At 44.4% G+C, this 21029-nt stretch overlaps 1 protein-coding gene across 19 annotated transcripts in view; it reads left to right on the top strand.

Annotated features, from left to right (window-relative positions):
• The window catches only part of otofa (otoferlin a), a 50161-nt gene that overhangs the window by 23052 nt on the left and 6080 nt on the right, over positions 1 to 21029 (top strand). For 4 of the 19 annotated variants that reach the window (XM_040161357.2, XM_040161362.2, XM_040161363.2 and 1 more), the window contains exons 6-43: positions 5468 to 5541; positions 5694 to 5820; positions 5990 to 6044; positions 6520 to 6651; positions 7563 to 7625; positions 7942 to 8026; positions 8165 to 8324; positions 8489 to 8675; positions 9094 to 9280; positions 9800 to 10023; positions 10927 to 11035; positions 11175 to 11361; positions 11464 to 11584; positions 12082 to 12182; positions 12473 to 12563; positions 13016 to 13132; positions 13300 to 13452; positions 13651 to 13843; positions 13982 to 14106; positions 14347 to 14481; positions 15214 to 15375; positions 15687 to 15758; positions 15954 to 16073; positions 16151 to 16312; positions 16417 to 16579; positions 17043 to 17209; positions 17395 to 17424; positions 17547 to 17687; positions 17800 to 17875; positions 18586 to 18725; positions 18799 to 18933; positions 19029 to 19166; positions 19265 to 19392; positions 19478 to 19648; positions 19765 to 19925; positions 20278 to 20420; positions 20508 to 20596; positions 20829 to 20927. In XM_040161357.2, the coding sequence (XP_040017291.2) occupies positions 5468 to 5541; positions 5694 to 5820; positions 5990 to 6044; positions 6520 to 6651; positions 7563 to 7625; positions 7942 to 8026; positions 8165 to 8324; positions 8489 to 8675; positions 9094 to 9280; positions 9800 to 10023; positions 10927 to 11035; positions 11175 to 11361; positions 11464 to 11584; positions 12082 to 12182; positions 12473 to 12563; positions 13016 to 13132; positions 13300 to 13452; positions 13651 to 13843; positions 13982 to 14106; positions 14347 to 14481; positions 15214 to 15375; positions 15687 to 15758; positions 15954 to 16073; positions 16151 to 16312; positions 16417 to 16579; positions 17043 to 17209; positions 17395 to 17424; positions 17547 to 17687; positions 17800 to 17875; positions 18586 to 18725; positions 18799 to 18933; positions 19029 to 19166; positions 19265 to 19392; positions 19478 to 19648; positions 19765 to 19925; positions 20278 to 20420; positions 20508 to 20596; positions 20829 to 20927 (4923 nt within the window). Of the gene's footprint in view, positions 1 to 5467; positions 5542 to 5693; positions 5821 to 5989; positions 6045 to 6519; positions 6652 to 7562; positions 7626 to 7941; positions 8027 to 8164; positions 8325 to 8488; positions 8676 to 9093; positions 9281 to 9799; positions 10024 to 10926; positions 11036 to 11174; positions 11362 to 11463; positions 11585 to 12081; positions 12183 to 12472; positions 12564 to 13015; positions 13133 to 13299; positions 13453 to 13650; positions 13844 to 13981; positions 14107 to 14346; positions 14482 to 15213; positions 15376 to 15686; positions 15759 to 15953; positions 16074 to 16150; positions 16313 to 16416; positions 16580 to 17042; positions 17210 to 17394; positions 17425 to 17546; positions 17688 to 17799; positions 17876 to 18585; positions 18726 to 18798; positions 18934 to 19028; positions 19167 to 19264; positions 19393 to 19477; positions 19649 to 19764; positions 19926 to 20277; positions 20421 to 20507; positions 20597 to 20714; positions 20747 to 20828; positions 20928 to 21029 lie in introns of all 19 variants that reach the window. The other 15 variants (XM_078093136.1, XM_078093139.1, XM_078093138.1 and 12 more) reach the window with 9 other exon arrangements.

Below are 21029 nucleotides of genomic sequence, written 5' to 3'. Positions count from 1 at the left end.
TCTGGTCCCTCCTCCCCTTAATTGAGTGAAATTGCACGCAAAGTGGACCGTCCCACTGCTACCACCTCTCATTTCTGCAGCTTCCACATTGCAGGATGATTCATGGCAGTGCCAATGAAGTATTTTGTGCTAACTGTGATGCCACAATGAGCCGGCTTTGCAAGTGTTTCTGTTATTAATATTAATCTTAATAAATAAATAACCGTCTCCATGGTTTTACTGCCAGCAAAACAGAACTGCTGAATGGTGCATGCAGAAGAGCACATATGCCGGAAATGAAGAGAGATGATTTGGGACGGCAACTTTCATGTGAACAAAAAGACAACAACAAAGAGATGAAACGTGGCTGCACATTAGAGTGTGATCATACTTTAACACTGGTGCAACAGGCCAATAGTTTTCTTTCTTTTTTAGAAACAAGTCATGAATTGTTTTTGCTTCGCCTCACTGCAAAGTATTGCTGTAAACAGTTATTGTGTTTATTCAAACCTTTTTAAAATGCATGATTGATTTGCATAACATCAAATAGGCCCTCAAAGGAGATCATTCAGCACGGGCGCAGCTTCCGTTGAAAGGATTCGTTTACCGAAACAATCATTCATTTACGTGTCATGATTTCTTTTTCAAAGTGTGTTGTTCATTTGTCCATCGGCATAAATTGCTGTTTCTTCAGAAGCAGCTCTGGCATCACACGTGCATGTGATGCATCTTCACTCGGCGCTATAATGCAGGTGTCGACGGGCCCTTTTTTATCAGCAGCTTACTGCAGCACCGACTCCCTGTGGAAACTTTCATAACAACAGACGTTTCGCCGAATGCGGAAGCCTGCGATTCTTATACGATATTGAATGAATATGAATTTAAAATATAGATTTTGTGTCTTTACTACCATTTGGATTACTGTCAGCTTTCAAATGTACAGCACAGTACGCCCTTCTGCGAGTTGACACATCGCTGACACACTGCAATCAGAAATGAATCTTCACGCAATCAATTTCCGCTCAGGCATTAAATCACAGCAATTTTACCAAATCGATCGTTCGTGGTTTTAAGTTAACTGAAGGAAGTATTGGTCATTTCTTCTTTTGCTTGGTTTCCTTTTGCACAGGCTGAATTTAAGCAGATGTCTTTTGGGCATTTCTTGTTTCTTGTTGTGTAGCTTCATTCTCTTGTGAGGCTGCTTTGTGTCTGTCAGCTCCTCGCTCGTGTTTTGTTTGGGCCTGCAGCGGTTTTTCATTCTCAGCTTGCGTCATAGTACAGTGTGTAAAACATTGCATTGATGAGGACGTGAGGAAATGCCTCTAGCTGTAATATGCAGTTAGATAGGAGTCTTCTCATGAGAGAATATTATTCGTGAGATGACTTAAAAGGAAACTCCTTTGGAATCCCTTACACGTAATCAGGAATTTTGAGAAGAAATGTACATTTTGTTTCTGAAAGCCCCCAAAGTTTTGAGGATGAAAGTCCTTTTTTATGTCATACCAGCAAAAATAGATGTACTTTCTTTTACTCTTATCTCCCTTTTCATTTTCCTCTACTGCCTTTCTTCTTCTTTTTTCTTGCTTGCTCAGTTTGCATTTTTGAGGAGGATTAGCCACAGAAATGCACCGTAAAACAATATGGAGACATATTGAGGGTAAGGTCACGAGCTACGTTGGCAAGTTCCCATGCAAGAATATCAATTACTGCATCCGTTTGCTTTTTTCTGGGTAAATTAAGCAACTAAACCAAAGTGCTCCAGAAGAGAGGCCAATATTACAGGGATATATAGATGTTGATTTTAGCAGTTGTAGTAACGTAGACGTTGTCAAAGTGGGGCACAAAGAAAGAAATCCGCCTTGACAGACGACTGTCGACCATTCAGAGGTTTCAGCATGTTTTCATGTCTCAAATGTGTTCAGATCAGGTAGAACCGATCTTTGTCCGGCTTCAGTCCTTCCAGCAGGCATCCAGATAATGTGCATCCAATCTATGGCTGTGAGAGTAAGTGACGGAGTGTACTAGTGTTTAGGATATCTCACTGAGGCCCATTAAGCAGAGCTCCCAGAGCAGAACGCACCTGACAGTATACGTCAATGAATTATTGATCGCCGGTGGGGTTCATTTTATCTTCCTTACTTATAAAAACGCACGCAAAAGGACAACACACAGGCAGGCGAGGGGAACGTCTTCGTCACTTACATAATGGCGATAAATACCATACGTCCTATTTTCAAAATAAAACAAAACAACTGGATTCATGCCTCTCTAAACGTTGGCAACTCATTACCAGAAAGAACATAAATTCCTCACAGAAAGTCCATAACATTATAAAGATAGAGTACAATAAGACTTCAATATGCACAGTAATTAATGCAGAGACGAGTCACATCAAAGCCCGCCGAGCTCTGCTGATCCGAGGCGTCACAGAGAGAAGCTACAGGAGAGACCAGACCACTGGTGGCAAAGCCACCACACCTCAACGAATTCCCATATGAACCCAACAGTAATGGAAGAGATCCTATTTACCACTCCGAATAAGTAAGCGATGCCTGCAGAACAGAAACCACTTTCTGTGAGTACATATCTCACTTACAGAGATGTCCATTTCTCTCCATATTCTCTCCAAAGAATCTGGAGTGAGCATCGGTTCACACACTCATCGTCTGCTCCGCAGCGCATTAAAAAGGAATTCACAACGGCGGGGAACATATTTCATGCACAGTTTTATGAAGGAGATGGAAATGACGTTGCCAGGTACCTTTGATGTAAACCAGCTTCTGTTCGATAATTCATCAATGCCATTTACACTTGGTACAAGGTGCATGGTCTGATTATGAATTATTGCACAATCCCCCCCCCCCGATATACTTTAGTACATTTTAAATATGCAACAGCGGGCTTATCGTGGAGGTTAGCACTGTTGCCCCACAGCAAGAAGGTCCTGGGTTCGATTCCGCCCAGTGGCCTTTCTGTGTGGAGTCTGCATGTTCTCCCAGTGTCTGCGTGGGTTCTCTCCGGGTTCTCCGGCTTCCTCCCACAGTCCAAAGACATGCTCTGGGGATCAGGTTAATTGGGGACTCTAAATTGCCCGTAGATGTGTGAATGTGAGTGTGAATGGTTCTATGTCTCTGTGTTAGCCCTGCGATTGGCTGGCGACCAATCCAGGATGTACCCTGTCTATCCCCCGAAGTTGGCTGGGATGGACTCCAGTCCCCCCGCGACCCGGTGTGCAGGATAAGCGGTTTGACAATGGATGGATGGATGGAACAGCGGGCTTATTATGTCTAAATCTGCAGGACAAAGTAGCGCTTAATTTTGCAGTTAATATGAAAGTAACTGATGCATATGTAGTTCATTAAAGAACAGGGGAACAAAAGGTCTAAGAACCTTCATAAGAGGTCTTTCCTTCCTTCCTTTGTATTTTTCTTCTAAGGTTTAGTATTTGCATGTTTCTGTGACTCAAATTAGAAACCCCAGTTTCAAACTCTCTGTTTGCCTTTTCACCGACGTCTTGACCTTTTAATTCTGTCAGTTATTATTAAGTGAGTAACTCAGCAGAGGGAGGAAGTAAAACAACTTTCAAGGTACATCTACTTTTAAACTCTGATGTTTGTCTCTGTATTCATTCTTCTCTCGGCTCAGCGAAAGGCAAAGGAAAGAAACTGGAGGGATTCCAGTAAGTCAAACATCGGGTGGCTCAGTTGTTTTTTCTTTTACTTGAAGTCACTGTTCTTTTTCCAAAGAGCAATCACTGCTCACACTTTCCCGACATGTTACTGTGACCTTGTAATTGCTCCTAGAAGCAAAGGCAGAGGTAACAGGACTTTGTTATAGTGCCAAAAACGTGTACCATCCTGTGACTGACTTTGACACAGAGTACTCTCTACTTTAAACCGGGATTATTTCTATTACCGAATAGCTTTGGTCAGACAAAGTGCTGCCTGAGCAGAGAGTATTGTTAACGCTTCTCTGTCTCTAGGTCTTCTTCATGCACGGATGCAGGAAAGTAACATTAACATTTAGGATTTATTTTCAAGCATATTTGGTCCCCAGTTGGTCGAATGTAAAGGTAATTTTAATCTTTAATCATTTGCATATTTCCAAACACTGACCTGATGCCACTAAGGTTCCCTTCTTTTTTTTACAAACACAAACACTGTTTTCTTTTCTCAGTTCAATATAACACGATGTTTACGTCAGTTCGTTATGAACTCTTCTTTGGTGGTGTGTAGAGCCACCTCTCTCTCTCTCTCTCTCTCTCTCTCTCTCTCTCCCCCCCTCTCTCTCTCGCATCCCCCACTGATCTGGCGAGCTGCTTTGTGGCCCGGCTGGCCTGGACGATCTGCAGCTAACAGGTGGAGGCTGTAGAATAGAAAGAAGCTCCGGGGAGAATTCTGGGCAGATTTAAGGCGATCTGACCTCTGTGGAGTTGAGTAGGATCAGTGGTGTCTTTCATGCGGTATGTATGGAACACATCGTCTCACACATTGTGGCACGTGTGTCTTTTGTTTTGGTGGCTCGTCGCTGGATCATAAAGTAGACAAGCAGGTGAACTGGACCGTCTGATTATGCGATGAACCGACGCTACAACCCGCCGTAATTAGATTATCTATAAAGTGCTTTTCAGTTACTGGGTTTCATTTTCTACTCCGGGTCGGATGCCTTTTTTTCAATAGCTTTGGACTTTTGCGGATTGGAAAACAATTATTGATTGTTTCAGCATTCCAGTTAGAGTTAACAGGTGTTACATCCAAAGCCATTTCCAAATTACTCTGCTGTAAGTAAATACAAACGTTGCTTCGTAGAATTGCAGTGTGAGCGACCTTGATTTGATTTTACCAAAAAAGTGTTTCTCATTTTATCAATGAGCGATTCCTCCGTCCGTCTTTATATAACTGTTCCAAATGCCTCCAGACTTTTACTTACAAATAACTCTAACGAGATGGAAAAACCATCCGCTTGTCCACATTCCATCGATGAGGTTGGAGGTCACCTCAAGACCACCTGAGGAAAGATCAAAGCGGGAATCAAACTCGGACACATTCAACTCTGAACGTTCATTTCTTTACACGTATCCGTATCCGCAGCTAATTGGACGCTCTAGCTCCTTTTTAATTATTAAGGCCCCTCATTTGTCGTCCCTCTGATGACATCACATGCTCTTTGTTGTTGCCCCTGACATTTAATCCAGACAATTTCATTGTGGCGACACCGGATACTCTGGCTTTGTGATTGAGGGCTCGGTGGTGTGCAGCAGGGGAGGGGGATTGAATCCTTTGAAATGAAATGTCTAGCCGAGTTACATAGATGTCCATGATATAAATTCTGGTGTTGGGTAGCAATTCTGGCTAAATCCGCAGCGAGTCACGATCAGTGATAATCCATTTCTCTTGTGGTTCCGAGTCTTCTGAGTGAAGAGTGATTTTCATGAGAACATAATGAAAATCCTCCTCCTCTCTTCTGCTCGCTCTTTCTCCTCCACCAGAGCAGGGAAGGGAGTCTTCTCAGCCATGAAGCTCGGCAAGATCAGGAGCTCCAGGGACGATCACAAGAGAGGAGGTAAAGAACCATCCATTTAACCCCAAATTAAATTAAATCAATTACATTTTTACACTTTTTGTTATGCTGGAATTCAGCAAAGGAGGCAAAGTGGATGCCATCAAAATAAAGAAAACATTCATGTTGGGTTCTGGGGTGATTTTGTCATTCAGATGAGCCGGCGGTTCTGGACATGGAGGACCTGGACCGGAAGGCGATGCGTCTCGCTGGATTCGTGGACCCGGACACCATTTCTCTGGCCTCTGTTACCGCCGTCACCACCAACGTCTCCAACAAGAGGTCTCATTTCTGCATTGAGACATGAGAAATATCTAGTGATGCTAATTAATGGCATATATATATATATATATATATGCCATTAATTAGCATCAATTAGTTGGTAATCACAGACTTCAATGTTCAATGTTGAAGCAAAGGTGAATGTCATTCTTGTGTTGTGGTTCTTAAGGTCAAAGCCAGACATCAAGATGGAGCCGAGCTCTGGACGCCCAGTGGACTATCAGGTGTGTGTGTACCTGGGTCTTTGTGCGTGAACACATATGTGTTTTTATTTCTATTTGTGTCCACACAGCTTCCATGTTCGCTATGCAAATTATTTCAAATTGTGCCGTTGAATGTACCCTCCACGAAATAGTTCATTTGGGTTAAAAGATAAATCCCAGCATCATTATTGGCTGCAGACTTTCTTCTGGTTTCCTCTGTTTTCCTCTAATTAAACCGGTGGGATATAACTTGGACGCAGGAATAATGTAGTTCATCCAACCAATGCTTCATTAATCAAACCAAGAGAGAAAAAACACACAATGTAGCAAAAGCTACACTGACTGGGATCACAATCATTATTTTTGTGGAACATCAATCAAGCTTTGGGGAGGGTTATGGGGGTTTACCTTGAATTAACAGGATTTAAGGCGATAGAGACTGTTGGAGGACAATTCAACTTGTCTTCATATAATAATCACATGGGATGTGGATCAGATCAGCATCACGGTGATCGAGGCCCGGCAGCTGATAGGCCTAAACATGGACCCCGTGGTGTGCGTGGAGATCGGAGACGACAAGAAATACACGTCTATGAAGGAGTCCACCAACTGCCCGTACTACAATGAGGTGAGACTCAGCTTTAAGAACTCACTGCAGGAACGCAGCTATAAACTAAATGAGAACTTCCTTTCGACGTCAGCAATGTCAGCAACGTCTGTTAGATAAGCCCACGATGGATCATTTACTGCTCTGTCAGTGCTGTCTTTGATGGTCTAATGATGTAGAGATTTATTGACCTTTAACATGCCACATATAAAGCTTTTGGCTCCTAAAAGTGTTCCTAAACGGCAGACCGTATATCTCGGTGGGACGCGTTGGTAATGTCGAGGGTCACTCAGAGCTCAGCCTCTGGATTGTGTCCTGCAGGGAAAGGAAGGAACAGTTCATCTATATTATCGATCCGCTCTGTAAGTCCCCTGTGGACGGACAATCCATGCTGTCTCTCCTCGTATCAGTCCGTGCTGTTGCAGACAGGTGCAGACTTTTCAGGACTCGTCCTCTGGATTCACATCTGGTCCTCTTGGCTCACATCATACGAGCTTTCATCACGTGCGTCCCGTGTCCCTCTGCTTTGTTCCTACTTCAGTAGATCCGATCCTGACTTAACCGCACACGTTCTCTCATCTTGAAGTGATAATAGCTCCGTGGTTTGAGATGTAGCCTGAAGCAAAGTCAATGACGTAAAGTGCTTTGGTTTTTCAGTGTTATTATGTGTGTCCACTGTGAACAAACACTAAAAACAGATTAAACAATCTGACAACTTCAAAATAATCCCATGAGACAAATCTGAGTGCTTGAGTGTGCGCTTGATTGACGCTGCCCGTAGCAGAGTGGCATACAGAAAAGGTGTGGCAATTCTTTGATAAATAACTGCACACTAAACTTCAAGAATAATTTAGAAGAAAGACTGTTATCCAGTAGAATAAGGAACGTAGGTTTTTAATTCCTTTAATTGAATTTCTCTCCACTCTCTGCAGTATTTCGTCTTTGACTTCCACGTCCCTCCTGACGTCATGTTTGATAAGATCATCAAGCTTTCAGTAAGTAAAAACACAAACAGAGATAATGCTAAACAGACCCTTTCTAACAATTTGGTACATGTTGTGGTGCATTGGTTGTAATGCTTTAATCTAATGTTTAATGTTTATAGAGCACATCCAATTCAAATATATATATTTTTAATGACCAACAACTGAATGGTGAAGATAATCAAACCGCTACACTAAAATGACTGACCTTTCCGTGTATAAATGAGTGTGACGGCATGAAAATATATTGTTGTTCTCAGTAAAAAAAAAAGCACGATACTGTAGTGCTCTTTGTTTTAATGTTTTATTCTCAATTCTCTCTACGTAGGTCATTCATTCTAAAAATCTTCTTCGAAGTGGGACATTGGTGGGAACCTTCAAGATGGATGTAGGGACTGTTTACTCTCAGCCTGGTAAACTGCGAGCTGTAGCTGCAATATGAATCTAACAGCTGATCGTAACACACATTCATTGTCTTCTTCGAAATATTCAAGAACGAATGCGTGATGATGATTGCGCGTGATTGACTAATTGATCGACGTCCATCCTAGAACACCAGTTTTACCACAAATGGGCCATCCTGTCCGATCCTGATGACATCACAGCGGGGTGTAAAGGATACGTGAAGTGCGACATCGCCGTGGTGGGGAAGGGCGACAACATCAAGACCCCACACAAGGCCAACGAGACCGACGAAGACGAATTGGAGGGGTAATGTGCCGTTACCCGTTTTCTTTGACATGCGGACGTAAATATAGTGTCGAATATTTTTAAAGTAAATCCTAATAAAGCTTATTCTACCATCTTTGATTTTCCTAAACGCGGGTAATAACTCCACAATCTCGTCTCTCAATGAGTTTTTTGTTTGCTTCCAGGAACCTCCTTCTCCCAGAGGGCATCCCAGTGGAGAGGCAGTGGGCCAGGTTTTACGTGAAGATCTACCGTGCTGAGGGACTTCCCAAAATGAACACCAACATTATGGCTAACGTGAAGAAGGCCTTCATAGGAGAGAACAGAGACCTGGTGGACCCCTACGTTCAAGTGCAGTTTGCTGGGCAGAAAGTAATCTTTTTGCTATTTAATAGGAGGGCAATTTCTCCCTGAGGGATAGTTCATGCTCCCATAGAATATCGCATCCCCACATCTGTAGTGGGAATTTTCTATGAGCATTTTGTATTATTTATTATTATAGGAAAGCACTGCAGCATGTGTACTCGATTCAAGCTTTTCCACGCATCTCACACACAAATTAACACAAAAACCTATCAAACATACATAAAACCCATACAGTATCGATAGATTACAAAGGGGAAGACAGAAAAGAAGAAGGATGCCAGTTCTTATTAGAGTATTATACTATAAGTGTTTAAACTTGAGATGTACCACCATAATTCCCACCTAACTGCTCATTGCAAATGGGATTTTTTTAATGAGATTTTTTTTTAAATATTTGAGTATCCCTCCTTCATGTTTTCCTCAGGGGAAGACTTCAGTCCAGAAGAGCAGTTACGAACCAATTTGGAACGAGCAGGTCGTGTTCACCGAGCTGTTCCCTCCACTCTGCAAACGCATCAAGGTCCAGATTCGAGACTCGGATAAGGTCAACGATGTTGCCATAGGAACCCACTTTGTTGACCTTCGCAAAATATCAAATGATGGTGATAAAGGTAGGTCAATGCACTGGTCTCATTAGTATTGATTGGCTGTCAAGAATATTCATTAGTCCGTCTTAACTACTTATTACTTTACTGTATGTGGTAATTAGCTGTGCTTGATGAATCGAACATCGTCACCCGACCCTTTGGAAATTGCTGTGTGAATTTATGGGGATTACATTCAAATTTACTTGCAATCAATGGATAGATTAGCATATATTAAATGAAAGTGTAATTTCCATTAATATCGCTAATTTCTGGGGGAAATTCACCACAAAGCAAATATACAGTGCTGTTTCTGTCTACTTCTTACCAGTAGAGGAACAATTGTTGAGAATGATGAGTGATTTCCACCATTATGCATCAGACAATCAAGCGTGGCACCTTGCTTACAGTTCTTTAATACTAGAAAAAACAATATACAGTCAAATTGAGGCAAAAGTCGTATTAAAGGAAGTACAATTTTGCTATGTTTGCCATGACGGCGCTGTCAAAGGGTGATTGTAAATAACCACGTCATCTCATCTCCAGGGTTCCTGCCCACCTTGGGTCCCGCTTGGGCCAACATGTACGGTTCCACCCGTCAGTACACTCTGATGGACGAGCACCAGGACCTGAACGAGGGTCTCGGAGAAGGTGTGTCCTTCAGAGCCCGCCTCCTGCTCTCTGTCGCCGTGGAGATCCTCGATACCACTTCCCCCGAGCTCATGAGCTCCACCGAAGTGCAGGTGGAGAGCGTCTCTAACATCTCCGAGGTAAGAAGACCCAAATGCGGACGCGGCTAAGTGGGTTTGGTTTTGGCTGTTGTACTTGATAGGAAATCACAAAATAGGTTTTTGTGATATTGTTCTATCCTGACTTTTTTTTTCATGAGAACATGCTAGAAGACCTCCTCTCATCTCCAAAATATTCAGTACCACAATACACCAAAGGGTCTGCAGATGTGTAGTCAACTATTCATCAGTGAAAGAAGAAACATTAAGGGTTTTTCTTGCAGTAAGTTTGCCAGCCGTTTTGCTATAAATCTGTCCCCTGTGGATCCTTTGGTCAGTCTGCGCCAGCCGTCACGTACTTAGCTTTGATGTAGAGTCAGATTCCTAATTGAATCAAATAAATAAGAAATACTGTAAATAAACTAATGTATTTACTTTGTAACAAAAAACAATATTCACTATCTGGTGGAGAATATGTTGAGCTGGCTCTGGTCCATTTCTGTTAGTCTGATTGATTTAGGTTGTTGGAGATGCCAATCTCTATTGGATTGTCCCGTTGAATCAGCTCCATCTGTTCTGGACTTGCCCTGTTAAACCATTTAAGGCTTTAATGTTTTTTACGGTTATTGCAAAAAGGGTCATTTTGAGGAAATGGAATGGTTTTAAGAATTGGGTCAATGTTATGTCTTAATTTGGAGGACGCTTGGTAATCATTATAAAACAAAATAATATTTCAAACAACCATTTGAATGTGGAAAAATCAATATAGGGCAGAACAAATCCAGTGGCTCACTAATTTAGAGAAGAGGCAGGAGCATTTCATGTGGTAAGAGAATCACAGAAAAGAGCAAATGCAGTAATTCTTCAAAAAACTCTACAACAAAATCAATGTATTTTAGTTCAATGGAATGTTTTGCTATTTCTTAATTCTCCTCCCTCCATCAGAGCGCCACTGGGAAAATAGATGAGTTCTTCCTCTTTGGTTCCTTCCTGGAGGCCACCATGATAGATAGGAAGATTGGTGACAAAGCGATAAGTTTTGAAATCACAATAGGTAAAGAAACGTTTCCTTCATCTTGTTGATATTGACCTGCACTGCACACTTTTACAATTTGTCAAAGAGATGTGACATAGAAAAATCAATGTAACCGAGCAAACTCAGGGGACAACACGATTCATCCGCCTGCTAACAGGTAACTACGGCAACCAGATAGACGGCGTAAGCAAGCCTTCGTCGAGAAAGAAGAAGAAGAAAGATAGCGAGAACGAAGAAGAGGAGAGCGAGCTCATACAGAACTCCAGTGACGACGAAGCGGACGAGGACGGGGACCTGGTTTCTGTCTCCTCCACTCCGCCAATGAAGCCCGTCATCACTGACAGGTCAGGGGTCAAGCGTCACAAGGGGCAAGGTTTCACAATGTTTTCTGTGCAATTGGGGCTGCTTAAGAATATAGGCAAGTCATTTTTTTTCTCCATTTGTAGGAATTATTTCCATCTTCCCTACTTTGAAAAGAAGCCGTGTGTCTACATCAAAAGTTGGTGGCAGGACCAAAGACGACGACTTTACAACTCCAACATGATGGACAAGATTGCTGACAAGCTGGTCAGTATAAACCTGTATTCCCTTTATTTTATATGCAAAGGTTGGTTTAAATCAGAACTTAACGTGAGTTGTTTTAGTAACAATAAAATAAAGTAGGCAAATGTTAACATGGACATGCTTACATTCTGGGGTTAAGGAGGTTTAGTTTGGTGTGTTAGCGGGTTGAGGCAGCTGATAGGACTGTGAGTGTTACAGGTCAGGAACCAGTAAATTGGGAAAATCTTGCAGTGATTATGTCATTTTCCATCAAATTCGTCTGATAGATATTTCAATAGTTCCCTTAGAACCGAAAATGTCAACCTCAATGTGGTGGAGAGGAAGAGTCGAGGAATCCTTTAATTCCGTAGGATTTATCCTCTGGGCATGATTGTCTGTATAACATTTTATAGCATAAAGATACTATATATATATCCTTAAACTATACTGTTTCACTATGTATAAGACATTAAAACTATATAAACCTTGTTAATCCTAACAACTTGTTTCTGTCTCAACAGGAAGAGGGTTTGAATGACGTTCAGGAGATCATTAAGACGGAGAAGGCTTTTCCAGAGCGCAGACTGCGCGGCGTGCTGGAAGAGCTCGGTGTCGGCTGCAGGCAAAGATGCTTAAATACTAACAATAAGCTGTCATGGTCTTGTATTAAATCTGTCTTTGTGATTCGGTGGTCAGCACAGAGTTTCCCCTGATGCTGAAAGATGTAAAACCTCAAACTTTAACATAACTGCTATCAGATTCATTAATGACCCCAAAACAACGGAGGACAGCGGCTGTGACGTCTCTAAAAGCCGGTCTTTATGATTGTAATGGTGACAACCACAGAGGAATAAGCTATACAGAGTCAACGTACTTTCATGTGCATCCTCTGTGTCTTGTGGTTATTTCCAGTCGGTTTGTGACTCTGGCTAACAAGGACGTCAACCAGGCGGGCCGCACCAAACTGGATCGAGAGCGGCTCAAGTCGTGCATGAGGGAGATGGTATGATTTATGTTTCTCGGCTAGAGCAGCGTGAGTGATGGACGAGAAAAGGAAGAACTGATTAATCAATTTGGCCGCTGTTCAGCCTTTAATCGGCGTAAATAGTTTTGAGTTCATGAGTCAAATACATTGTCCCTTCCTGGAATGATGATTTTGTCCTCATTTGCCATATTTGGAATGACGTTTGTATTTGATAGCAAGTACACTTTTGATTTGTGAGAAAATCCCAAAGAATTGTGTTGGATGTTGTGCTATGAATAATGTGTGCTATAAAAAAGATATATTGTTTGACCTCAGTGTGTCTACTTAACACATACTAAGAAAAGAAATGTGTGTTGAAACCACAACATTTTTCTATATTTGATAAGATAATCCCCTCGAGTGTGAACACAGATACACCGCCAGCTCTGATGTGTGCCTTTGTGTACATTATGTCTGTATGTAATCCGCAGGACAGCATGGGCCAGCAGGCCAAGCAGATCCGAACTCAGGTGAAGAAAAACATAGTGAAAGAGAAGCTGAAGCTGGTGCAGAACTTCCTGCAGAAGCTCCGTTTCCTAGCAGACGAGGTACTGTACCCGACCCTCACCCGTACCGCAGGTACACAGCTGACACAGAATGAGTACTTACAGCTGTTAACGAAGACGCAATACACAGTACTCACGCTTGTACTCTATTGTCACACAAGTTAAAATGGGGGAAGAATCCGGAATAAGTTTTATTTATCTTGTCTCAGCCTCAGCACAGCATCCCAGATGTTTTCATCTGGATGATGAGCAACAACAAGCGCATCGCCTACGCCCGGGTTCCTTCCAAGGACATCCTCTACTCCATAGTGGATGAGGAAACGGGAAAAGACTGCGGCAAAGTCAAAGCTGTCTTCCTCAAGGTGCAATCCTCGTCTGCCTTAGTCAAACACTGTTAGTGAAACACACATTCCTCATTTTCAACCATCGTAAAATCGATGACCGGGTTTTGAATTCATCAAATGTTTCGACACCGTCTGCATAATGTTTGATGATTAAGTCGCTGTAGTGATACACAAGAAAAAAAACAGCACTGTAATGTGTATTCATTCTGCCCACAGCTGCCTGGTAAAAAGGGGTTTGGTCCTGCAGGCTGGACAGTGCAGTCAAAGCTGGAGTTGTATCTGTGGCTCGGCCTCAACAAACAAAGGAAGGACTTTCTCAGTGGTCTGCCTAACGGTTTTGAAGAGATCAAATCTGCTAAAATGAGCCACGGCCTTCACTCGGTGCCCCCCGTCAGCCTCGTCTACAACAGTAAGCACATGAATATATGAAAAAACGCCCCCATAAACATTTGACTCTGTGGTTCACTTTTCTAATTTCCCAAAAAAATGTTAACTGAGGCTTTTGATTATGTGTAAATGCGGTGTGTCGCGTGTGTGCGCCCTGCAGTGAAGCAGGTGTTTCAGCTCCGAGCACACATGTACCAGGCTCGCAGTCTGTTCGCTGCGGACAACAGCGGCCTGTCGGATCCCTTCGCCCGAGTCTTCTTCTCCACACACAGCCAGGTCACTGAGGTAGGATCACGAACGGAACGATCCATTATTGGTTTCGTGCTAACAGAGTTGACGCTGGCAGTAGTGACTCGGTTCGTGGGGGGGACTTGGACTGCGGAGTTGCCCTTGAGCAAGGCCTTGGACACCACCGAAAGCTGCCCCAACCGAAGGGTTAAAACGCAGGCTTGATTTCACTTTGTGTGACGCGTTGTGTACACGCGTGTCAAGCAAAGCTCATGTGATTTGACGTGTGCGCTGCAGATCCTGAGCGAGACTCTTTGCCCGACGTGGGACCAGCTGCTGGTGTTTGACGATGTGGAGCTTTTCGGAGAGGCCAGCGAGCTGAGGGATGACCCTCCCATCATTGTAGTTGAAATCTTTGACCAGGACACCGTGGTAGGATCTCACTCCATCCGAATGAATAGATGGATCATTTAGTGACCGATTAGCAGAGGTCTCAAAGCTTGTCAAGCATCTTTTAAAGCATTCGCTTTGAGCGAAGGAGACTAAAAGTGCTCTGCTTCTGCTTCCCTCGTGTGCCGACTGTCTGTACACCTCTGCTTCGATCCACCCCGTCCTTCACCCGGTTCCCGGCCTTGCCCGTGCTGTGCTCGCCAGACAGAGTGTGAAAGCATTGCTACTGTGTTGCATGGGATGTTGTAACAGCTACTGGCAACTGTCAGGTTCATCTAGCTGCTGATGAGCTCTGGAACAAACTTGCATGTGTCTCCTCCATTTTTCCCTCGCTCACTTTGTAGCAGCAGTGGCTGCAGGAGCATTAATGCGTGTGCAGCAGCGGCAGCGGTGAGGTCTAGAAAACCTCCCCCACAATACTCGACCACGAAACGTAGATGAGAAAACGCTGACGTAGATGTCTTTTCAAGGAGCACGCCTCTTTTTGAACACTGTAATATTCAGCCATTGATTTTGGTCGGGTTATATAAGACATTGTTTTTGCCGCAAGCTTTCCCTCTCAAATTCTCCGTTTTTTTAAAACCCTCCACCCCTTTGACCAGTACTGACACCAAGTGGCTGCCATGCAAACTACACCTTCCTCACCCTTTTTAACATCCCTTCCCTTGCCCCCCTGACTGTCTTGGCTGCCTGCTGTCACAATGGTGTCTCCAGGGCAAGGCAGAGTTCATAGGTCGCACGTTTGCGAAGCCCACCATCAAGATGTGCGACGAGCACTACGGCCCCCCGAGGTTCCCACCACAGCTGGAGTACTACCAGATCTACAGAGGGAACCACGCTGCCGGGGAACTGCTGGCTGCATTTGAGCTTCTGCAGGTGACTAAAAGACACACACACATGAGTGAATGCTTCCACACGTGCAAGCGCGCACACACCCACACTGACACACAAGTCCCACCGTCCTATTAAAGATGAATTCATCTGGGAAAATGAAGATGAAACATTGGAGTTTTGAAGTTTAATTTGTCGACTCTTCACATTCTTCCTTTAAATATTTTCATCTAAATAAAATTCTTCTGCCGCCTATGTCACGTCTCTCCTCCTTATACTAACATTTTCCTTTTTTCTCCTTTGACATATCCATTTGCCTCTTTCTTCCTTGCTGTTCCTCCTCCTGCCGCCTACAGATACCTTTTGATGCTGAGGCGATTAGACGAGCTCTAATCGCTGTGCATAACTTTGCTGTTCCTCAAATAAAGGTGCTCTTTTCTTGCATTCCCTCCTTTCGTCCCACTTTCTTTTTTAACAATAAGAAAAGACACAATTAATACAAATGTTAGGACTGTAGTGAAGAAAACTGGTATGGGTCTCAAGCTGTATCACTACACAGACGTCACAGAAGCATTCCATCCTTTGACTGTGAGTTGTACCTCTGCTCTCTCCGCCTTCATTAGATCGGTCAAGGAGGGAGGGACGACCTCCCCCCACTCGAAGGGCCGACGGACTCCGAGCGCGGACCCATTCTGCCTGTGCCGCTGGGCATCCGACCGATCCTGAGTCGCTACCGCATAGAGGCAAGATTTGAACTGAACCAGATTATCTCTTTTTCGAGTTCTCCCTCATCCTAATGCTTTGCTTTCCTCCCTGTCAGGTTTTGTTCTGGGGCTTGAGGGACTTGAAGAGGATCAACCTGGCTCAGGTTGATCGTCCTCGTGTGGACATAGAGTGTGCAGGTCGAGGTGTGCAGTCTGTCCTCATCCAGAACTACAAGAAAAACCCCAACTTCAGCACCTTGGTTAAATGGTTTGAAGTGGTAAGTCAAGTCCGCTTGCCTCCGCTTAACTGCAACACACGTTGTGACCTACTGCAGGAATGATACCACCTCAACAGCTTACCGTCTTCATCGTGTTCCTTCAGGACCTTCCGGAGAACGAGCTTCTCCACCCTCCTCTCAACATCCGGGTGGTGGACTGCCGGGCATTTGGCCGTTATATCCTGGTTGGGTCCCACGCTGTAAGCAGCCTGAGACGTTTCATCTACACCACCCCGGACAAGGCCTCCAACAACTGGGCCACTGCAGGTGTGCTTTACATATTTACATATATATAAACAGCAGTAGTGAATGAATTAGAAACATGTAGAATATGTATAATATAACTTTGTTCACTTCTTTGACATTTCTGGGTTTCCCTGAAATAAAATACCTGCTGGTCCTATTTTTAGACTTTGCATTAACCTTTTTGTAAGGTCGGTTGGACAGGGGGGCTTTAACATTTAGATGACAGCACTATATTCTACATCAAGAAGAGGTTCAAACAATCTTTTAAGAATTCAATTGAAGTGTTTCTGATCCTGCTCTGCGGTCACTAAAGAATGAATGTTCATTCTTTATTAACTGTGCTGATGTCTCCTCTTGCTTTCTGGCCTGACCACTTCTCTTTCCTGTCTTCCCTCCGTCCGCGGCGTTTCCTCCTTCTCTCGCACGTCCTCCACTGTCCTGTCCTCCTGCCTGCTGGCGTCTTTGCCCTTGGGCCTCGCTCCAGCTAAGCTAATGAATGGCTACATGGTCCTTACCAACGGCGGCTCCCAGCCTCGCTCCTCACCCAGCCTTTCCTCCCGCACCTTCTCTCGCCCCGCAGGTGACATCCTGGTCAACGTGGACGCCGAGCATCTGGTCCGAAAGATGGACACGGTGGTCAAGTTGGACGCCGTAAGAATTTCCTTTGAGTTTGCTTGCCTTCTAATTTCTATTGTACGACGTGCGCATATGTGTCAATTAGAGCACTGCTTGTGTCCAGTCCTCTTTACCTGCCTAGTGTGTGCTGGTCCTACCTGCATCATCCGTTGTGTGTATTAACCCTTGTGTTGTTTTATGTGTAACGCCTCCTATCGTAGACGTCTGACGCCATTGTAAAAGTTGACATGGTAAGTGATCGTTCCCGTGGGAATTTGGCGATGAAAATACGTGCTGGAGTTAACGTGCGCCTCCATTTGCATTCAAACGGAGCCGCCGCCGGTCGCTTAATGTCTCTGGACCGTTCCAACAGACCGAGGAGGAGAGCGACAGAGACAAAAAGCAGAAGAAGAAGAAGAAGAAGAAGGGAGGAGTAGAAGAGGAAGAGGAGACGGATGAGAGGATGCTTGACTGGTGGTCCAAATATTTTGCTTCAATCGAGACACTGAAGGAGGTTTGACTATTTCATTCTCGTGTATTTTATTCACGTCTACACGCGTTTGTTTACGGCCCTCGCAAAGTGAAGTCCTGTTAGACTGACAGCCTTTCTTTACCCGGTTTTCTAGACCCTGAGAGCCCAGGACGCCGCTCAGGCGGAGGCGGAGGAGCGAGAGGACCTGGAGATAGCAGCGGAGGCAGCAGGTATCGAACCCAAATCAGCTCGGCTGCTGGCCAGCGTGACCAAAGGCCCCGAGGCTTTGATTACCTTCGAGGGGATGTGTCACAGATATTGAGTTTTGAGTTGGGGATTCTACATTGACTTTTTGAAGAACGATTTTCAGTTGTTTATTCATTTTGAGTTGATGAGCCTCGAGATGAAGGGCGTACGGTTCTGTATGTGAACTGTACACTGAGGCATTATTCTGTGCTTCCTGCTGCAGTGGATTCACCCTTCGTCATTGCTTTGGACTTATCATCATTACCGTATTCATGATCTTCATCAGCATGACCTCCCGTCTGTGCAGCACACATGAAAGCCGGCTCATACACACCGGCTGAATTGAGCGACATTTCCACTAACATACATCATCTGAAAGACTCCAATCCTTGCAGAATATTCTTTATCTTTCTTCTCACAGATTGTTTCATCCTGAGAATCTCACAATGTTGTTTCACTTTAGTCCATTTATTATTTATTGATGCATTATTTTTTTTGCATTACATGGCTATTTCGCCCCGATGTGTAACACTACGCTGAGCGACAGCGCTTTGACGAACTCGCCGTAGCTTTACTGCTGGGTTAGGTTTGTCATAAGTGTCCTTATACTGGATAAACATGTCGGTTCAGCTTTCATGTTGGGAAACATGACTTCAAACCTACTCCGTCCACTTTCCCCCACCTCTCCAACCAGATATCACACACGACGACCTTCTTCTGAAAGGCTCCAGGGCGAAGGAAAGGAGCAAAGAGAAGAAAAGCTCCAAGGACAAGAAGAAGGCTGCGGACGGCTCCGACAGACGGCCGGTTAAAGCGAAAGTCGACGAGCTCGTGGTGAGTGTGTCATTCACACACTCCTATCGGACATCCAGGGACGGACACTCGACGTGTTCGTTTACCTTTGCAGGTGTACGACAAGGAGCTGGAAAGTGAGTACGGGAACTTTGAGGACTGGCTTCACACTTTCAACTTGTACAGAGGAAAAGCCGGGGATGACGACGAACAAGCTCTGGACGACGACAGGATTGTTGGCAGATTCAAGGTGCGAAAAAAACAAACAAGTATGTCATGGCCCACACTTACTGACCAATGATCATACACTTGTCTTTTACCCCGTTCATTTATATTCTGCCCCAGGGATCCCTATGTATGTACAAGCTACCCGTGTCTGAGGAAATCACAAGAGAGGCCGGATTCGATCCTAACATGGGAATGTTCCAGAGCATCCCGCATAACGATCCCATCAACGTCCTCGTCCGTGTCTATGTGGTCAGGGTGAGTGACGTCCGTATCACTTAACTAAAAAACATCCCAATAAACTGGAAACTGACAAATGTTTCTCGGATTCTGTCCGTTGGTCCGTTTTCCTCCAGGCAACGGATCTTCATCCTGCTGATATCAATGGGAAGGCCGATCCGTATGTTGTCATCAAGCTGGGCAAGTCGGAGGTCAAGGACAAAGAGAACTACATCTCCAAACAGCTCAATCCCGTGTTTGGCAAGTAGGTTGATAGTTTGGCCGCCACGGCATGTTGCTCTTCTACCATTTGCTTCTCATCTGTTCATCCTCTGCTTCTCTGTGCCAAGATCGTTTGACATTGAGGCCACGTTCCCCATGGAGTCCATGCTAACGGTGTCCGTGTACGACTGGGACCTGGTCGGCACTGACGACTTGATCGGAGAGACAAAGATCGACTTGGAGAATCGTTTTTACAGCAAATACCGAGCGACCTGTGGCATTTCATCCAACTATTCTGTGTGAGCATCCTTGTCTTTCATCTTTGATATCTTTTTAGTTGTTGTTTTAGTTACAGTGCCCCCATATGAAACAATAGTAATACCTTCTGAAGTTCTCCATTATCTGTTCATGTCAGCCATGGATACAATGTTTGGCGCGACCCATTGAAGCCCAGTCAGATTTTGGCGAAGCTCTGCAAGGACGGCAAGATCGATGGACCTCATTACGGGCCCGGAGGCAGAGTTAAAGTGGCCAATCGAATATTCCAGGGACCTACAGAGATTGAGGATGAAAACGGTATGGCTGCATGTTGCTCCTAGAACTGTGACACCACTATCCAAACGATGTTGATTCATAAGAAGAACATTTACTGTAATATTTGGGGGGTGGTTAGCAAAGGAATTGTTCCCTTTGATTTTTCTTTGTCTTTAATAAATAGCTCTCTTGATTTCAATGCTATAATCAGAACAGAGAAGAAAGAGTTCAAATGCACACGCACATATGACATTTGGTTTTCTATTGAGGATATTTCAACCCGAACAACGAGGTTGCTAACATACAATCACCTTGGTTTACGTTAACACGAGGATGCAAATGTCCGGATTGTCCGACATAAGCAGTTTGCATTGTGTTTGTGTGGATGTTCCAGGTCTGAAGAAGCAGACGGAGGAGCACTTGGCGCTGACGGTGCTGACCCACTGGGAGGAGATCCCCAGGGTGGGCTGTAAGCTCGTCCCCGAACACGTGGAGACCAGACCCCTGCTCAACCCGGACAAACCCGGCATCGAACAGGTAGGAGGGAGCCGCGCTCGTCCGCGGTGACGAGGGAGGTTGAAATCGCGGCCGGACTGCATTTTGGTTCTCTGTGTGCGTTCAAAGGGCCGCATTGAGATGTGGGTGGACATGTTTCCCATGGACATGCCGGCTCCTGGACCTGCGATTGACACGGCACCGCGGAAACCAAAGAGGTACGGCCCCCGAGACAGACCTCACTGTGAATAACTCTTCACCCGATGCAGATTCGATGGGAAAGATATTTGCTAATTTCCATTTTCTGAAGCGTCTGAAGTTCAGTTTTTCCAACAGAATGCGTAGTTTTATCCCCAGCTTAAGTAACGGTGAGTGTGTTTGACTAGATAGCTCTCCATTTATTGTCAAATACAAGTCCAACTGTGTGTTCCTTCCTCCCCCCCTTACCAGATATGAGCTCAGGGTGATTATTTGGAATACAGACGAAGTAATACTGGAGGACGATGATTACTTCACTGGGGAAAAGTCCAGTGACATATTTGTCAGGGGGTAGGTACAGTGGGATGCGGCGCCCAACTGCCTCGTCCCGTGGGTGTGAGCCGTGTGTGGGTTTTCTTTTCTTTTTTTTTTGCAGTTAACCATTATTCTTTT

This window comes from Gasterosteus aculeatus, chromosome 18 (assembly GCF_964276395.1).
Source record: "Gasterosteus aculeatus chromosome 18, fGasAcu3.hap1.1, whole genome shotgun sequence".
In the NCBI taxonomy this organism is placed as follows: domain Eukaryota; kingdom Metazoa; phylum Chordata; class Actinopteri; order Perciformes; family Gasterosteidae; genus Gasterosteus; species Gasterosteus aculeatus.
The sequence above is the reverse complement of the archived record's forward strand: the minus strand, read 5'-3'. Positions and strand labels throughout refer to the sequence as shown.